Below are 16323 nucleotides of genomic sequence, written 5' to 3' on the forward strand. Positions count from 1 at the left end.
ATAATTTATACACACCATCTAGATAAATACAATACAAAGATTATAAAATAACAATAGAATATATAAATAAATTTCTTTTATTCAAGTTCATAAAAAATATTTATTTTTACTTTATTTATTTATATATATATATATATATATATATTCGAATTATAAAGGAATAAAGTAATACAAAATAAAATATGAATAAAAAAGGAATTTTAAATAATAATTAGATATGAATTAAAATGTCCTGAACAAATATAATAACAAAAATATAAATTAATATAAAGTTCATCGCATAATAAAAGATAAATAAAATGAAATGAATAGAATAAGAGTGCAACTAAAAATAAATTAAATGAAATAAATAAACTAAATCAATAAATAAATAAAATAAAATAAATACATATAATTAGAAAGTAAATAAAAATAAAATAAATAATCAGTACGTAAAAATTAGAGATAAATTAAATAATTAAATAAATAAGATTAATGTATCTATAGTTAAAAATCAATTAAATAAAACAAATAAATATGACCAGCAAAATTAAAAATAAAATTAAATAATATAAATATAAATAAATAAAATAAGAATCGAAATAAGTTAAATGAAAATAATTAATATATAATTAAAAATAAACAAAAGTTTTATGAAAATACATATAAGTTTTCTAAGATTTATACCAAAAAAAAGTCTAACCTCATTACCCAATTTGTTGATGTAAGTGACATACTAGAAATTATTTTAAAAGGTCAAAATTTTTTCTAATATGCTATTCCGAATTTTCTCTCTCTTTAACTACTTTTTCTTTCCTACATTTTTTTAATATATATATATATATATATATATATTAATAATTCAAGTATAAATTTTCTTGTTTTGTGTCATTGCTTTTGCTTCCTATCCTTTCATTTTTTTTTTCCTTTTCAAAGCTTGTATCAATCGTGACTTTAAATTTAATAAATTTTTAATTTTGTAGCATTTTAAAATTAATTTTCACCTGCCCTTTCTTTCTTTTTCACCCATTTATTGATAAGCAAAGTTTTAATTTGTTTTCAATTTAATTTTTCTTTTATGTCATGATTACTTCATTTAATGAAGGATAAACATTTTCTATTCTTCTTATCCTTTTTTTAAACTTCCGTTATATAATAATTTTTAATATATACAAATATTCTAATAATTAACATTTTATTTATTTATTTAGTATTTTTTATTTTTTTCATTTTATAATATTTTATAAAAACTACTTAACTTATTTTTCAATGTTAAGATTTTATCTAGATAAAATATGAAACATTTTTTATATGAATTTAATCATAGGAGTAAAAACGCAAAATTTTATATGCCTTTTACAAATATATTTTTCACTAAAAAACTAAATATTTCAAGATTGAAAGACTAGATGTAGGATGAATGGTGATTTAAACAACTATGAATTTTTTTTCTTGTGTTATTGCTTTTGCTTTATATCCTTTTATTGATTTTCTTTTCGATACTTATATTAATATTGATTGTCAATTTAATTACATTCTAGTGTTTTAGTATTTTAAAAATAATTTTCACCTATCCTTTCTTTCCTTACCTTTACCTTGTTTTAATTCATTTATTTATGCAAATTTTAATTTGTTTTTAATTTAATTTTCTTTTAAGTCATGATTACTTCGTTTAATCAAGGAATAAGCCTTATCTCTTCTTCTTATCCATTTTTTTCTTTTTGTTTTCTTTCTTCTTTTTTTTTAGAAACTTCATTAATGTAATATATATATATATATATATATATATATAATTTATATTTTTTTAATTAATTAATATTTTTCATTTTATTCTTATTATTTATTTATTTTACTTAATCAAAATAATTTATAAAAACTACTTGATTTGTTTTTCATTGAACGTCGAAATTTTATCTAGATAAAATATGAAACATTTTTTATATAATTTAATCACAGGAGTACAAACGCAAGAATTTTTAACTCATATTTTTAAACTAAGGATAAAATAAAAATATACTTATTTAAAAAATATGGATGTTACATAGGTTGCATTGGACAAACTTATTTTTGATAACTAAACCAATTTTTCTAAGGTTTAGAAAGTTTAGATATAGAAATATAGTGGTGATTTAAACGGATATAAATTATTTTCTCTCGTTGCTTTTACTTTATATCTTTTCATTTTTCACTGTTTTTCGTTTCAATGCATGTATAAATCCTGACTCTTAATTTAATTTCATCATAGTTTTCTACCATTTAAAAAAAAAAAAATCTAAGAGGGGAATGTTTTTAGAAAAAATTTTTAAAATCAACTCATACTTTTAGTTTAACAAAATCATCAATTCTTTTCTTACATCTTCTTAAGTTAAAAACTTAGTTGACATACTTCAAGAGCATAATTCAAACTAGTATAAATTCTCTTGTGTTGTATTATTGATTTTGCTTTCTATCATTTCATTTTTTTTTTCTTTTCAATGTTTCTATCAATCTTGACTTTTAATTTAATTGCATTCTAGTTTTGTAGCATTTTAAAAGCAATTTTGACCAACCCTTTTCTTTTTTTTCCTACTTTTACCTTCTTTTTTACCCATTTATTTATTTCCAAAGTTCTAATTTATTTTTAATTTAATTTTTCTTTTTCTCTTCTTCTCATCATCCTTTTTTTTTTCTTTTTTTTTCTCTTCTTCTTATCTTCTTCTTATCTTCCTTTTTTTTTTCTTTTTATTTCTTAAAAACTTCTTTTATGTAATAAATGTTAATATATATATATATTAATAATTAATATTTTATCTAATTAATTAGTATTTTTATTCATTTAATTCTTATTGTTTATTTTTATTATTTATTCTATTTTACTTCATCACAATATCTCCTAAACACTACTTGACTTATTTTTCAATGTTAAGACTTTACCTAGAGAAAATATGAAATATTTTTTATATGGAGTAAAAACGTAAAGTTTTATATGCATTGTACAAACATATTTTTGACAACAAAATCAAAATTTTCAAGGTTGAAATAATAGATGTAGGATCAGTCAGTGATTTAAATATATAAAAATTATATTGTGTTTTTCTTTTTGCTTTATATCCTTTCATTGTGTTTCTTTTCAATGCTTCTATCAATTTTATTGTCAATTTAATTACATTCTAGTTTTCTAGCATTTTAAAATTAATTTTCACCTATCCTTTCTTTTTCATATTTACCTTGTTTTTAGCCCATCTATTTATGCAAAGTTTTAATTTGTTTTTAATTTAATTTTCTTTTAAGTCGGGAACACTTCATTTAATGAAGAATAAGCATGATATATATATATATATATATATATATATATATATATATATATATATATATATATATATATATTTTGTAAGTTCTCTTTTTTGTCTTAAAAACATAGTCTACCAAGTTCTCTAGAACCCCCTCTTGTTTGGGAGGAGATGTAGGACTCTCTTGTATTAGTACCAAAATGGTGAATTAGTGTTGGTTGGGCCAGAGTTGTTGAAACAGATCACAGAAAAGGTGTAGTTGGTGAAAAATAGATTGCAGGCATCTCAGAGTAGGCAGAAAGCTTATGTGGATCAAAGGAGGAGGCCCTTGGAGTTCGAGGTTAGGGATCATGTGTTCTTGAGGGTGACCCGAACCACTGGTGTGGGAAGGGCTATCCGCTCAAGGAAGTTTTCTCCTAAGTTTCTTGGTTTGTATTAGATCCTGAGGAGGATCGGGCCTATAGCTTATGAGGTTATTTTACCTCCTCAGTTGACTAACCTCCATCTGGTTTTCCACATCTCCTAGTTGAGGAAGTATGTGTCTGACCTATCTCACATATTGGAGGATGAGGATGTACAAGTTAGGAAGGATCTAACAGTGGATGTACAACCAGTTGGTTTAGAAGATCGCCAAGTAAAGGAGCTCAAGGGAAAAACCATCAATCTTGTCAAAGTCATATGAGACCGAAGGACAAGTGACTCTACATGGGAGCTAGAGGAGCATATGAGGAAGTCATATCCACATCTGTTTTAAAGTAAGCCTTAATTTTCGAGGTCAAAATATTTTGTTATTTAGGAGATTGTAAGCCCCCTTTTCCGTCTTAAAAATGTTTTGGGCTTGGCCTTCTTAGATAGGCCAAAGGGTAGCCCACCAAGTTCTCCAGAACCCCCCTTTTCAGCTTCTCACTCTCATTCTGCCTCATTTTCTAGAAATTGTTCCCCTCCCCCCTCAGAGTGCTGAAATAGAGAGCTCTGTTATGGCCTAAGCTCCTTCCCCCTTCGAGCAAGTTGAGCTCATTTTCCTCCAAGTAAGTTATGCTTAACCTTTCCTTTCTTCCTTATCTCGCTCAGTTGTCTTGGTTCAGTCTTGGGTTTGCCCTTAGAGACTCATTCTCACCCTTACATTCGTACTTTACAACTGCTTAGTTCATCTTTGGAGTTGTGGTGCTCTTCTTTGGGTGTCGGTGTTGATTGGCTAGCATCTGTCCAAGTAAGCGAAGCTAGGGTTTGCATGTTTTTTTTTTATATATATATTCTACTTGTTTCAGTTTGGTTTCGTGTTTGTGATGCTTGGATGATGTCTGTATTGGTCTAAAAATATGTTGTATGAGTTTCTGGGTGGATTTCTTATTGCTACATGCAGTAGCAGGAGAGATCCTGCTATTCTCGCCCAGGCGAGAACCCTCTAGCCTAAGCGAGAATATCAGAGAACTTCCCTTGGTCCCTACGCAAGTTGTGGCTTAAGCAATGCATTTTGCTCAAGCGAGATGGTCTAGCTTAAGCGAGAACTCGTGATGATGTCCTGTGTTTTCTGTACGGGTTCTCTCCCAGGCGAGAAGTGTCTAGCTTAAGCGAGGGGACCTTGTCGCTTGGGCAAGACCTCTTAGCTTGAGCGAGAATGAGGCAGATTGGTTTCATACTCTATGACTTCACTTGTGGATTGATTTAATTACTCTTAAAAGCATGAATATGTGATTATGTATGTTTCAAGTGATATTGACATTCTTGGTATGAAATGAAATACGAATGGGTTGGTTGGTTGGACATTGACATGCGATTTTAATGCTTGAGATGGCATGAGAAATGTTGTTGGTAAAAGAGTTTCATGGGAAACTCTTGGTGATGGTGTGGTTAGTGTATACCTTGATATATGAGATGTCTAGATAAAGGAAGGTATCTTGAACTCTAATAATCGTTCACATTCACATAAAGTAGAATGATTTATATGGTGAGAGTGGCAGGAGGTCCTAGTCTGGGTCAAAATAATGGCCTTAGATAATCATGGGATTAACTCTGTGGTGTGGTTGGGTGATAACCCCTTGTGTCTAAACTCTGCAGAGTTTAGAAACCAACTAAGGTGCATACTTCCTTTAGAATTCTATATCAAGAATATAATTCGGATAATTGGGTCAAAAAGTCTTGCATTTGTTTGCTATCGAATGGTTTGAGTGCCTATTTCTTTGTATGTTCATAACCTGATTTAATATTTACTTGCTTAATAACATGAACAAAAATATTTTACTCTAGCTTACCTTTTCTGTGTGGTGTTTGTTTCTCTGTTTGGTTTTCCTTTTTGCATTGATCACTAAATTTATTGGTGTGAGCAGATGTGGAAACCCCTAGTGGTCATCAAGATTATGGGAACATTGCAGTGTAGCATGCATGGTTTGGATCTTGTTCTATGGAGCATCTTTTGGAGTACTGTTGCCTTGTAATTTCTTGCTCTATGAGTATTCTTTTGTAAAACAATTGTACTTTTATGTTCTATTCATGGCATCGTGGTGTGCCTTAACTTTCTTTCCTGGTATATTTATGAATGACTATATTAGTTGATCCTTTATATTCCTTGTCTTATGCTCTATTTATTTATAACTATGTGATACTTCATTTATTAGAAATTTATTCTAAGAAAATTGGGATGTCACATTTTTATGGTATTAGTTCTTTAGGGTCTGTGGGCTTGTGCTTGCTTAGCTTTCGATGTGTCTTTCTAGTGTTGTGTTAGTTAAGTTTCTAGTTTAATCGAGTTTGACTGATGGTTTCTCCCATGTGTCCATTGACATGGCACCTCCTCGTGTAACTCCTCCACCCCTTCAGAGTGATGCGCCAGATATCGCAAGGGCGGTTGAGGCTATGGCAGCACCCTAACTCAACAAAGCAACACCATGATGCAGCGTCATGAGGTGTCTCTTAAGCAGTAGCATATGGTGATGCAACAAATGGAGGCTGGGAGGTTGGCTTCTAAGGCTGTTCAAAGGCAACACATGGAAGCCCTCCGATAGTTGGAGGTGAACATGGCTGGTGCACCTGTCTACGGTCCCCAAGCTCCACCCCCACCCCTGAGTGGAGCCTAGAGGATTTCTTGAAGCGTCAGCCTGCCAAGTTTGATGGCAAAACTAGTCCCGACCTTGAAGACCAGTAGATGAAAGACATGGAGCACATCTTCGATGCCGTGAGATGTCCTTATGAGAACAAGCTGGCTTACACAATGTATATGTTGACTGGAGAGGTCGAGCATTGGTGGGCCATCATGAGGTTGGTCATGGAAGAGAAGCGAGTGCAGCTCACTTGGGAAGCCTTCAAGAGGAAGTTCTTGTTTGAATACTTCCCAGATAGTGTGAGGTATGCTAAGGTGGTAGATTTTCTCCAGTTGACCTAGGGAGATAAGTCTGTAACCGAGTATACTGAGAGGTTCAAGCATTTAGGACGTTTTTACACCATGCCACTAGATGAGGAATGACGATGCAGGAAGTTCGAGAATGGTCTCAGAGGAGACATTCGTTTGATGGTGGCATCACTCTCCATTAAGGACTTTGCAACTTTGGTGGTGAGAGCTTGAGTTATGGAGCGGATGAAGGTTGAGGTGGAGGCTTAGCAAAGTCAGCAGCAGAAGGTCAATGGATCATCTGGGTCCAGACCTAAAGTTGTGGAGAGGAAGAAACCTTATGCTAGGCCGCAACTTCATATGGCTAAGGGGTTCACATCTCAGCAGTCGTCAATGTCTTGGTGTTTTTAGTGTAATGGACCATATCTGAGGAGTGCATGTCTGCAGTTGGCTAATACGCAGAAGTGTCATGGTTGTGGGAAGCTGGGGCATTTCATAAGGAATTATCCCTCCTTTAGAGGGGCTATGGAAAGGCCCCCGATTCAGACTCAACAAGGAAGATGGGGCAGCAGGCCTCAAGCGGGGGGCAACATGTATGCGATGATCGGGGTAGAGGCAAAAGGCTCAAGTAACCTTGTTATTGGGTGTTGTATGATTGTTGGTAAACGTCTTTGTGTGTTATTTGATTATGGAGCGAAACATTCCTTTGTGTCAGAGTCTTGTGTGCGAGTTGGGTTTGTCAGTGTGTGAGCTGCAGTTTGATCTTGTGGTATCTACTCCGGCATCTGGGTTGGTTAGGACATCGTCCTTGTGTGCTAGGTGTCTTGTGGAGGTAAAGGGGATGGATTGACTCTCTACCTACCTCTACAAGGTTTGGATGTGATCTTGGGGATGGGTTGACTCTCTGCCAATCATGTTCTCTTAGATTGTCGAGAGAAGAGGTTGTTGTTCTCCAACTCAGAGGAGCTTGAGTTGTTGTCTTTCCATAGTGTTATAAAGGAAATGAAGGGAGGCGCTCAGTGCTTCATGGTCTTTGCTCACTCAGAGATTGAGAAAGATGAAAGGATAATAGTGATACTAGGGGTGCGTGAGTTTGAGGATGTGTTTCCAGAGGAAGTACTAGGGTTACCCCCGAGGAGGGAAGTCAAGTTCTCCATTGATCTGATAGCACAAGCATGTTCAACATCGATAACTCCTTATTGTATGGCTTCGACGAAGTTGGTAGAGTTAAAGAAGCAAATAAAGGAGTTGTTGGAGAAGTAGTTTATCCAGCCTAGTGCGTCGCCATGGGGAGCGTCGGTGTTGTTGGTAAAGAAGAAGGATGATAGCTCATGTTTGTGTGTGGATTATAGAAAATTGAACAAGCTAACTATTAAGAACAAATATCTCTTGTCAAGGATAGATGATTTGATGGATCAATTGCATGAGATGTTAGTGTTTTTCAAGATTGATCTGCGATCAGGATATCACCAGATCTTGGTGAAGGTAGAGGATGTCCAGAAGACAACTTTTAGATCCAGATATGGACACTACGAGTATGTGGTTATGTCTTTTGGTGTGACCAATGCTCCAGCTTTGTTTATGGATTACATGAACATGATCTTTAGGTTGTTTTTGGATAAATTTGTCGTGGTCTTTATAAACGACATTCTCATCTATTCTAGGACTCATGAGGAGCACACTGAGCATCTGAGGATAGTGCTTGGGATTCTGAGGGAGAAACAATTGTACGCCACGTTATCTAAGTGTGATTTTTGGATGAAAGAAGTGCAGTTCTTGGGACATGTGATATCGACTCAGGGCATAACTGTGGATCCAACTGAGGTAAGGTGGAAGCGGTGATAAAGTGAGAATGTCCCAAGTCAGTGACGAAGATCAAGAGCTTTGTGGGGCTAGCTGGCTACTATAGAAGGTTCATAGACGGACTCTCCAAGATAGTGGCGCCTCTGACATAGTTTACTAGGAAGGACAAACTGTTTGCTTAGACTGATAGGTGTGAGGAAAGCTTTCGAGAGCTTAAGCAAAGGTTGACGAGTGCTCTAGTGTTGGTTATCCCTGATATTGGTAAACCCTTTGAGGTTTATTGTGATGCCTCTCATCGGGGCCTTGGTTGTGTGTTTGTGCAAGATAAGAAGGTGGTGGCTTATGCTTCAAGACAACTTAAAGTTCATGAGAAGAATTACCCCACTCATGATCTGGAGTTGGCAGCAATGATGTTTGCCTTGAAGATCTGAAGGCACTATCTTTATGGTGCGCAGTTCCGCGTGTTTAGTAATCACAAGAGCCTCAAGTATCTGTTTGGTCAGAAGGAACTGAACATGAGACAGAGAAGGTGGATAGAGTTCTTGAAGGACTATGATAGAAGGAAATGCTTACGAGCACTTGACAACCCTCCAGCAGATCGAAGACGTTGAGCAATATATTAGGGACTTCAAGTTTTTGACCGCCCAAATCCCAAAAATTCTAGAGCCCCAATATTTCACATGTGTTTCTTCGTGGATTGAGAGAAGGCATCAAGGGACAAGTCAAGAGTTTTTACGCCCTAGGTTCGATGTCACATTCATGGATGATGAATGTGATGCGTGCGGTTGAGATTGAATTTAGAGGTAAGGGCAAAATGGTTTTAGGCAAATTTGTCAACAAGGGTGAGGGAGAGTAAACAATAGAAACATGAAGTGAGATACATTGGATATCACGAGATACATTATATATAAGTGATAAACAAAGAAAACAACATTTAGAACAAAATAAAGAATTTCAGTAATCACACCCATTTGCCAACGAGGGTGAGGGAGAGTGAATGAGAGAGACACATTTTATATAAGCGGTAAACAAAGAAAACAACATTTACAACAGATCAAAAAGTTTCAGTAATCATACCTATTTGTCAATGAGGATGAGAGAGAATGAACAATAGAGACAATAAGTGAGATACATTGGATACTGAGAGCTACATTATATATCAACAATAAACACAAGAAAAATAACATTTAAAACAAATCAAAGAATTTCGATAATCACACTCATTTATTAACAAGGGTGATAGAGAATAAACAAGAGAAACAAAAAATAATACATTGAAAAATTTAGTAATGGACAACCAAGATTTAGTAATAGAAAACAAAAATTACAAAACCTTGCAAGAATTTCAGTTTGATGTTTTGTATTATTAAAAAAGTATTACTTATTGCTAATTTATACGTTTTTCAAAATTATGCAAGAATTTCAGTTTAATGTTTTGTATTATTAAAAATGTATTACTTATTGTTTATTTATACGTTTTTCAAAATTATTTTACATAGTAAACTTAATTTCATAAAAAAAATAAAATACAAAGAATGGTGCCCATAATATTTTTTACAATATTACATTATATTTGGTAAATATAGCCTGCTGAAAAAATTATGTAACCACTACTTTTATGAAGAAAAGTCATTTAGTTATTTTGAAATTAAAAAAATTATTCAATTACTTATTAAATAAATAAATATATTACTTTTTATTTATTGAAAATTGATAAAAAAATATAGTAATGATATCTCTCTATATAATAGTGATATAGATAATATATAATGTCAATGATTTTTATTGTTTTTTAATTTATTATTAGTGAGAAAAATAAATTTGTATAATTCCACGTGTCCTTGCGTAATCAACTATGTCAGCAAAAAGGTTAAAACAGAGAAAATAATGAAACTACAAACAAATTACTATGGAAAAGAGTATATATAATATTCATGTTGTTTCTATTATTTTATTTTAATAAACATAAAAAAATAGGCATTCTTGGTTGCCCAACTATTAGAAGAATTTATTTAAAAAAAATATGAAGTCTTTTATATTATATTTTATTTTATGATCCTATCCTTTGGGAATTGAACAGGGATATAATAAGCGTGGCATTTTATCTTACACAAAGATACCCAAATCTCTCAGAGTGAAGTGAAGCTTTAACAATGGCGGCAGCAGTGTTGGAAGCGCCATTGGCAACTCCATTGTTTTCTTCAAAGCCTCACAACACCAATTTCCCTCCCAAGTTTCACACTTTTCCCTCTAAACCCACTCTTCTCACCCTTCGCAATACGCACCCTCATTCTTGTGTGGCAAATGCTTCTCCTCCTCAGGACCCGGACCCAGGTTCCGATCCTCAACCCGACCCGAACCGTGACCGCCGGAGAATTGTTCGGGTCGCCTGGGAGAAAATCCTCCGTTGGTCCCGGTCTTGGCGCTCCAAGGCCAAAACTGACATCCTCCAACGCACCAATAAGGTCGCAATTTATTTCAAATTATGATTGGATCAAATAGAAGAAACTGTCCCACAATTTTGGTTTATCGCTTCATTGCGTTCAAATACTGTTTAAGATTTTGTGAACCACTAAATGTCATGTTATATCTGATCGAATACTTCAGACAATTTACTAGCTCCTTTGAAGCATAGTTGATTATAGTTGTAAGTGCATTGAAATTGATTAAATTAATAATAAAGACAACGCTGAGTTAAGCTTTTACTATCTTGGTTATATTTTCCATTCACTAATCAATTTTTATTTATTTTTTATTTTCATGTAACTAACTATTTCGATTGATTTTACTAAGCAAGACATGACATAGTCATTATTTTCATCTTCTTGTGTCTAATTCGTTGAATCAACTCACTAATTCCCTCTCCAATCTTCTTTAATTTGTTGGTAATATGAGAGTTTAACTGCATCAGTGAGAGAAAAATGAATTGGTCAGTGAATTTGAGACAGCTAAGACCAAAGTAAAAGTTATGTCATTTTTCTTCTTGACGGCATAATCAAACAACACGGTAATTAAATATAATTAAATTTATACTGTGTTTAAAACTTAATTAAGCTTAAAAGAAAATATAACAAACATTTTACTCTCTTCCTGTGATTCTATGTCTGAATGTTGGTAGCGTGATATGGTGTTTGCGAGTTTCATTGTGGTGTGTTGTGTGGTAGTGTTGCTGAGAAATTTGTTTTTTGGGTGAGAAAAGGTGGTTGTGCTTGGAGGGGGGTCATTTGGGACGGCAATGGCTGCACATGTGGCAAACAGAAAGGCTGAGTTAGAGGTGAATATGCTGGTTCGGGACCCTCAAGTTTGCTTGTCTATCAATGAGAACCATTTTAATTGGTAACCTTTTTTTGTCTGTGCTCATAATCTGCACAAGTACATGATAACTTGTGAGTTGTGGTAATCTAATTTTGTTATCTGTAGGTGACTGTTTTTGTATTCTTTTGTTGGGCAGTAAGTACTTTCCAGATCATAGGCTGCCAGAAAATGTAGTTGCCACGACCGATGCCAAATCTGCTTTGCTTGGTGCTGATTACTGCCTCCATGCTGTACCTGTTCAGGTCGTTTAAATTTGTTGATTATTTTTTACTTTGTCAATCATTGCATATTATTATAGAAAATTAGTAGGTGTTTTGGGTAACCTTCTCTCCATGAAAGAAAATAAAAAGCAAAATGAATCAAGCATTTATTCATTAGTTAAAATCAATGACATAACGGTTTGAATAGAATTCTTCATAATACACTTGAAGACGAAAATGGAAAAAATAATCAAACTTTGATTGTTTTTTCTTAAGCTAAAATCAGTGTATGTTTGTAATTTTTTTAAAAGCTAGAGGAAGAGATTTTATTAAAAGACGAAATGCATAAATTGATTTTAACATAAGAGAAAAGTTTAATTTAATTTTTTTTGTTTTCTTCTCTTAAGGGCACTTATGGGTAAGTGTATTCATACTAATCGTTAATAGTGGTATGATGCTTCATTAAGTTTGAATCTTTGCTGTCAAATGCAATACGTTTGATGACTCTTATAGCTTTTGAAATTTGTAAAAGACATGACTGTCTAATTCTTTGGTTCTGCTATTGCAGTTCAGTGCATCTTTTCTCGAGAGTGTTGCAGAGTATGTTGATCCAGGCTTGCCATTCATTTCTCTGAGTAAAGGCCTAGAGCTGAATACACTGAGGATGATGGCTCAAATTATTCCTCAAGCACTACGAAATCCTCGCCAACCTTTTGTTGCACTATCAGGGCCTTCTTTTGCTCTGGAATTGATGGATAAGCTACCCACAGGTGACAATGATGTTGCTACATGTGTGTGCACATTTTGTTTCTTTGATTGCATCTATTAGATGAAAGTCAGTCAAATTTGCCTTTTGGTTTCATTTTCTAATAACAGCAATGGTGGTGGCGTCAAAAGACAAAAAATTGGCAAATACAGTTCAGCAACTACTAGCTTCAAGTCATTTAAGAATCAGCACATCAAGGTAGATGACCTTCACTAGATTCATACATGACATTGATTATGTAAATGATTTGCTTTCATTTCTGTTCTCCCTTCTGAACTAGTTTGTCTTCCTCTTTAGTGTACGCTTTCTCCCATACTTTTATTATGTCCTACCTTCTGTTTGTTTTATGTATGGTATATTGGTGCAAATGTTCAGCTTGTAATCTCTGATAACTCCAGTGATGTTACAGGAGTTGAAATAGCTGGTGCACTCAAGAATGTGCTTGCAATAGCAGCTGGGATAGTAGAAGGTATGAATCTTGGTAACAACTCAATGGCTGCTCTTGTCTCGCAAGGCTGTTCGGAGATACGGTGGCTTGCAACAAAGGTAGTTGACCTCTATTAAGTCAGTTCTCAGAATTCTTTGCACATGGTAGAAACTGTCCTTCCCTTCCCTTTTTCTGTTCGGAGTAATCATTCCATAGAGGACTAAATTGCTTTCCTCTTAAATGGCTGTCTACTATCAACACTCCGATAACTGTAAGAGCAATACTTTATGCAATGTCTAATTTTCTGAAGGCAGAGAGTCAATGATGCATATAATGGCTAACACAGTACGGAGAATAGAGCTCTGATGGTTTATAGCCATTTCAATGGAGATCTTGGTTTTGATGTTACTTTATATGTGTGTGTGTGTGTATATATATGTATGTATTTTACTTAAATACAATAGTAGACACCTATATTGGTGTACATATGCACATTTTCTTCCTGTAAGTGGGCTTAACTTGACGTATAATGAAAGATTTCCGACCATCCCTTTGTGTCAAGGATTGAATATTTTGAACATGTGACTGGATATTTCTTGGTGTCCAATAGAAGGTGACATTGACATATAAGCCAAACAAACTTTGTTAGGATAGATTTTGATATCATCTTAAGATGTATATTTTAAACTTGACTCAATTTTACAAAACCAGTTTATAATATAAGGTTTATACTCACTTATACATAATCTAGTCATATCTCTAATTGATGTAGAATTTCTAACATTCCAACGAACCTGACGTGTGTTCTGCCTATCTTGTTTCTGTTCCCTCAAATTATCTCTTGAAGATGGGTGCGAAACCTACCACAATAACTGGTCTGTCAGGAACTGGAGACATAATGCTTACATGTTTCGTGAATCTTTCAAGAAACAGAACAGTTGGTGTGCGACTTGGATCAGGTGAGAAGCTTGAGAACATACTCAGCTCCATGAATCAGGTATCTAAGAAGCTTCCAAGTGCATCTGATCATTCCAAAATTTCTAGCATGTGGCAAGTTTCCAAAATGTTTATCCTTATTCTGCAGGTAGCAGAAGGTGTCTCCACAGCCGGAGCTGTGATTGCTTTGGCGCAGAAATATAATGTAAAGATGCCAGTCTTGACAGCAGTTGCTCGTATTATTGACAATGAACTTACTCCTAAGAAAGCTGTTTTTGAGTTAATGAGCCTCCCTCAGGTTATTCTGACCCTCATTTAAGAGCAACTATATTTGTTCAATATTGAGATTACACATTCGGTTGATGACTAATTTTCATTATAGGTTGAAGAAGTATGAAACCTTTCAGCACACCCCTTATCTATCAGCTGCTTTTTAACTGCTGCTTATAAGAAATTCAAGTACTCAATTCTTTTCACCATTGTGCTTCTAGTCTGAAGGCTTGGTGAGCAAAATTTTGAACATTCCGGGTTTTGCCCCATACAGTCATTACATTCTGGATCATGCAAATCTCACCTCAATGCATATACTTCTTTAAAATGACGATACTTGGAGCCACAAATTTGCATCACTCTGATGAATGTCATTTGTTTGTGCAACTCTCTTTGATATGAACGTTTTTACTAGCATCTTTGCCCCAGTTGATGATTTTTGTCTTATATCTACTCTATGGATTCTCTAATCACATGTAAAAGTAGGGTTGGGCAAAATAAATTGATTTAAAACTATAAAAGGCTTTATTGAACTAGAAATGTGCTTTGTTAGAATCAAACTGAATGTTATGAATAAAACCATGCTGCTTTTGGAATTTGCAACTGTTTGAAACTGCTTAAAACTGAATTACTTTATAAACTACATTTACTTGTCTAAATTATTATACCTCCATCGGTACTATATATATATATATATATATATATATATATATATATATATATATATATATATATATATATCTTTAGGCATTCAATTTTTCGAGCAGTGTTTAGGATATGCTATTCATGAGTTGAGGATTCTAATTCTCTTTTATGGTAAATTTGATAAACAATGGGTTTGATAGTAATTTTTTCTATTGTTATTGTGAAAAACAAACTATTTAAATAAACTACTTTAAGAAATTTGTTTCCGTCTGGATATAAATCATTACTTTTTTGAAATTATGCATATCAAATTTTTATTGTAATGATTTAATTAGTGTAGTTTGTATGATCGTAAAAGATTTTATTCTTCAACTACATGGTAATCAACAGGTGTTTTCTTATTACCTTTTTATACTTACAAGTATTGTGTTTCGATTATGCAATTTAATTCATTCAACAAGTTTAGGAGAATGTAGACCGCATTAAGCCATCAAAACTAACAATTTATTGAAACGAACAATTTAGTTTTTTTTTTTTTTAAACTGAACTATCGCGTAGTTTTAAGTTTTCTATAAAACTGATCAATTTTATGGGGATTAATTTAGGACTTTTATTTCCTGCACCCCATAATTTTTAATTGCACTCCATAATTTTCTTGAAAAAAAAACCATTGTACCTCTTCAAAAGTGATTTCCGAAGTTACCTGTTTTGAAATATTTTAAAACTAGCTTTCCAGTATTTCTATTTTGGAATATACCCAAAATAGAATTTTCATAACAAATATTTTTGAATACATGAAATATATTTTGAAATAAACTTTTTCAAATACTAAAAATAAATTAAATTAAATTAAACAAATAAATATGATCATGCAAAACTGAAAATAAATTAAATAATATAAATATAAATAAATACGATAAGAATTTGAAATAAGTTAAATGAAAATAATTAATATATAATTAAAAAGAATTTCTTTTTTATAAAAATACATATAAATTTATTAAAATTCATATAAAAAAGAGTTTAATCTCATTACCTAATTTGTTGATTTAAGTGACATACTAGAAACAATTTTAAAATGTCAAAATTTCTTCTAATATATGTTATTCCAAATCTCTCTCTTTTAACCTACTCTATTTTTTTTCCTACATTTGTTATATATATATATATATATATATATATATATATATATATATATATATATATATATATATATATATATATATATATATATATATATATATATATATATATCCTGGATAGGATTGTATTAGGATAAGTAAAGAGTTAGAAAAGGTAATCATGAAAATTTGAGTTTCAAATGTAGTGTAACAAGGTATGAGAAGAAATGGAGCACATTTAACCAAGTCCATACTAAAAGAAAAAAT

General features: G+C 32.7%; 1 protein-coding gene across 2 annotated transcripts; it reads left to right on the top strand.

Moving 5' to 3' along the window:
- The first annotated feature begins 10470 nt into the window (after window positions 1-10470).
- Window positions 10471-14806, top strand: LOC114193699 (glycerol-3-phosphate dehydrogenase [NAD(+)] 2, chloroplastic). 2 transcript variants are annotated; one of them, XM_028083589.1, is made up of 9 exons: window positions 10471-10841; window positions 11576-11712; window positions 11828-11933; window positions 12460-12682; window positions 12768-12855; window positions 13056-13203; window positions 13932-14081; window positions 14169-14318; window positions 14403-14806. In XM_028083589.1, the coding sequence occupies exons 1-9, from the start codon at window positions 10530-10532 to the stop codon at window positions 14415-14417; spliced, it is 1329 nt and encodes a 442-aa protein (XP_027939390.1). In that variant the 5' UTR covers window positions 10471-10529; the 3' UTR covers window positions 14418-14806. The 2 variants fall into 2 exon arrangements, with proteins under 2 accessions (XP_027939390.1, XP_027939391.1); XM_028083590.1 differs by having other exon boundaries at window positions 10472-10841; window positions 12460-12661.
- The last annotated feature ends 1517 nt before the right edge of the window (window positions 14807-16323 follow it).

The sequence above is a fragment of the Vigna unguiculata genome, chromosome 8, assembly GCF_004118075.2.
Source record: "Vigna unguiculata cultivar IT97K-499-35 chromosome 8, ASM411807v1, whole genome shotgun sequence".
Taxonomy (NCBI): domain Eukaryota; kingdom Viridiplantae; phylum Streptophyta; class Magnoliopsida; order Fabales; family Fabaceae; genus Vigna; species Vigna unguiculata.

Coding starts and splice junctions, on each gene's coding strand:
- LOC114193699 (XM_028083589.1), top strand. CDS start 10,530: ATGGCGGCAGCAGTGTTGGAAGCGCCATTGGCAACTCCATTGTTTTCT. Junction 11,934..12,459: donor TCCATGCTGTACCTGTTCAG/GTCGTTTAAATT, acceptor CTGCTATTGCAG/TTCAGTGCATCTTTTCTCGA. Junction 14,082..14,168: donor TACTCAGCTCCATGAATCAG/GTATCTAAGAAG, acceptor CTTATTCTGCAG/GTAGCAGAAGGTGTCTCCAC.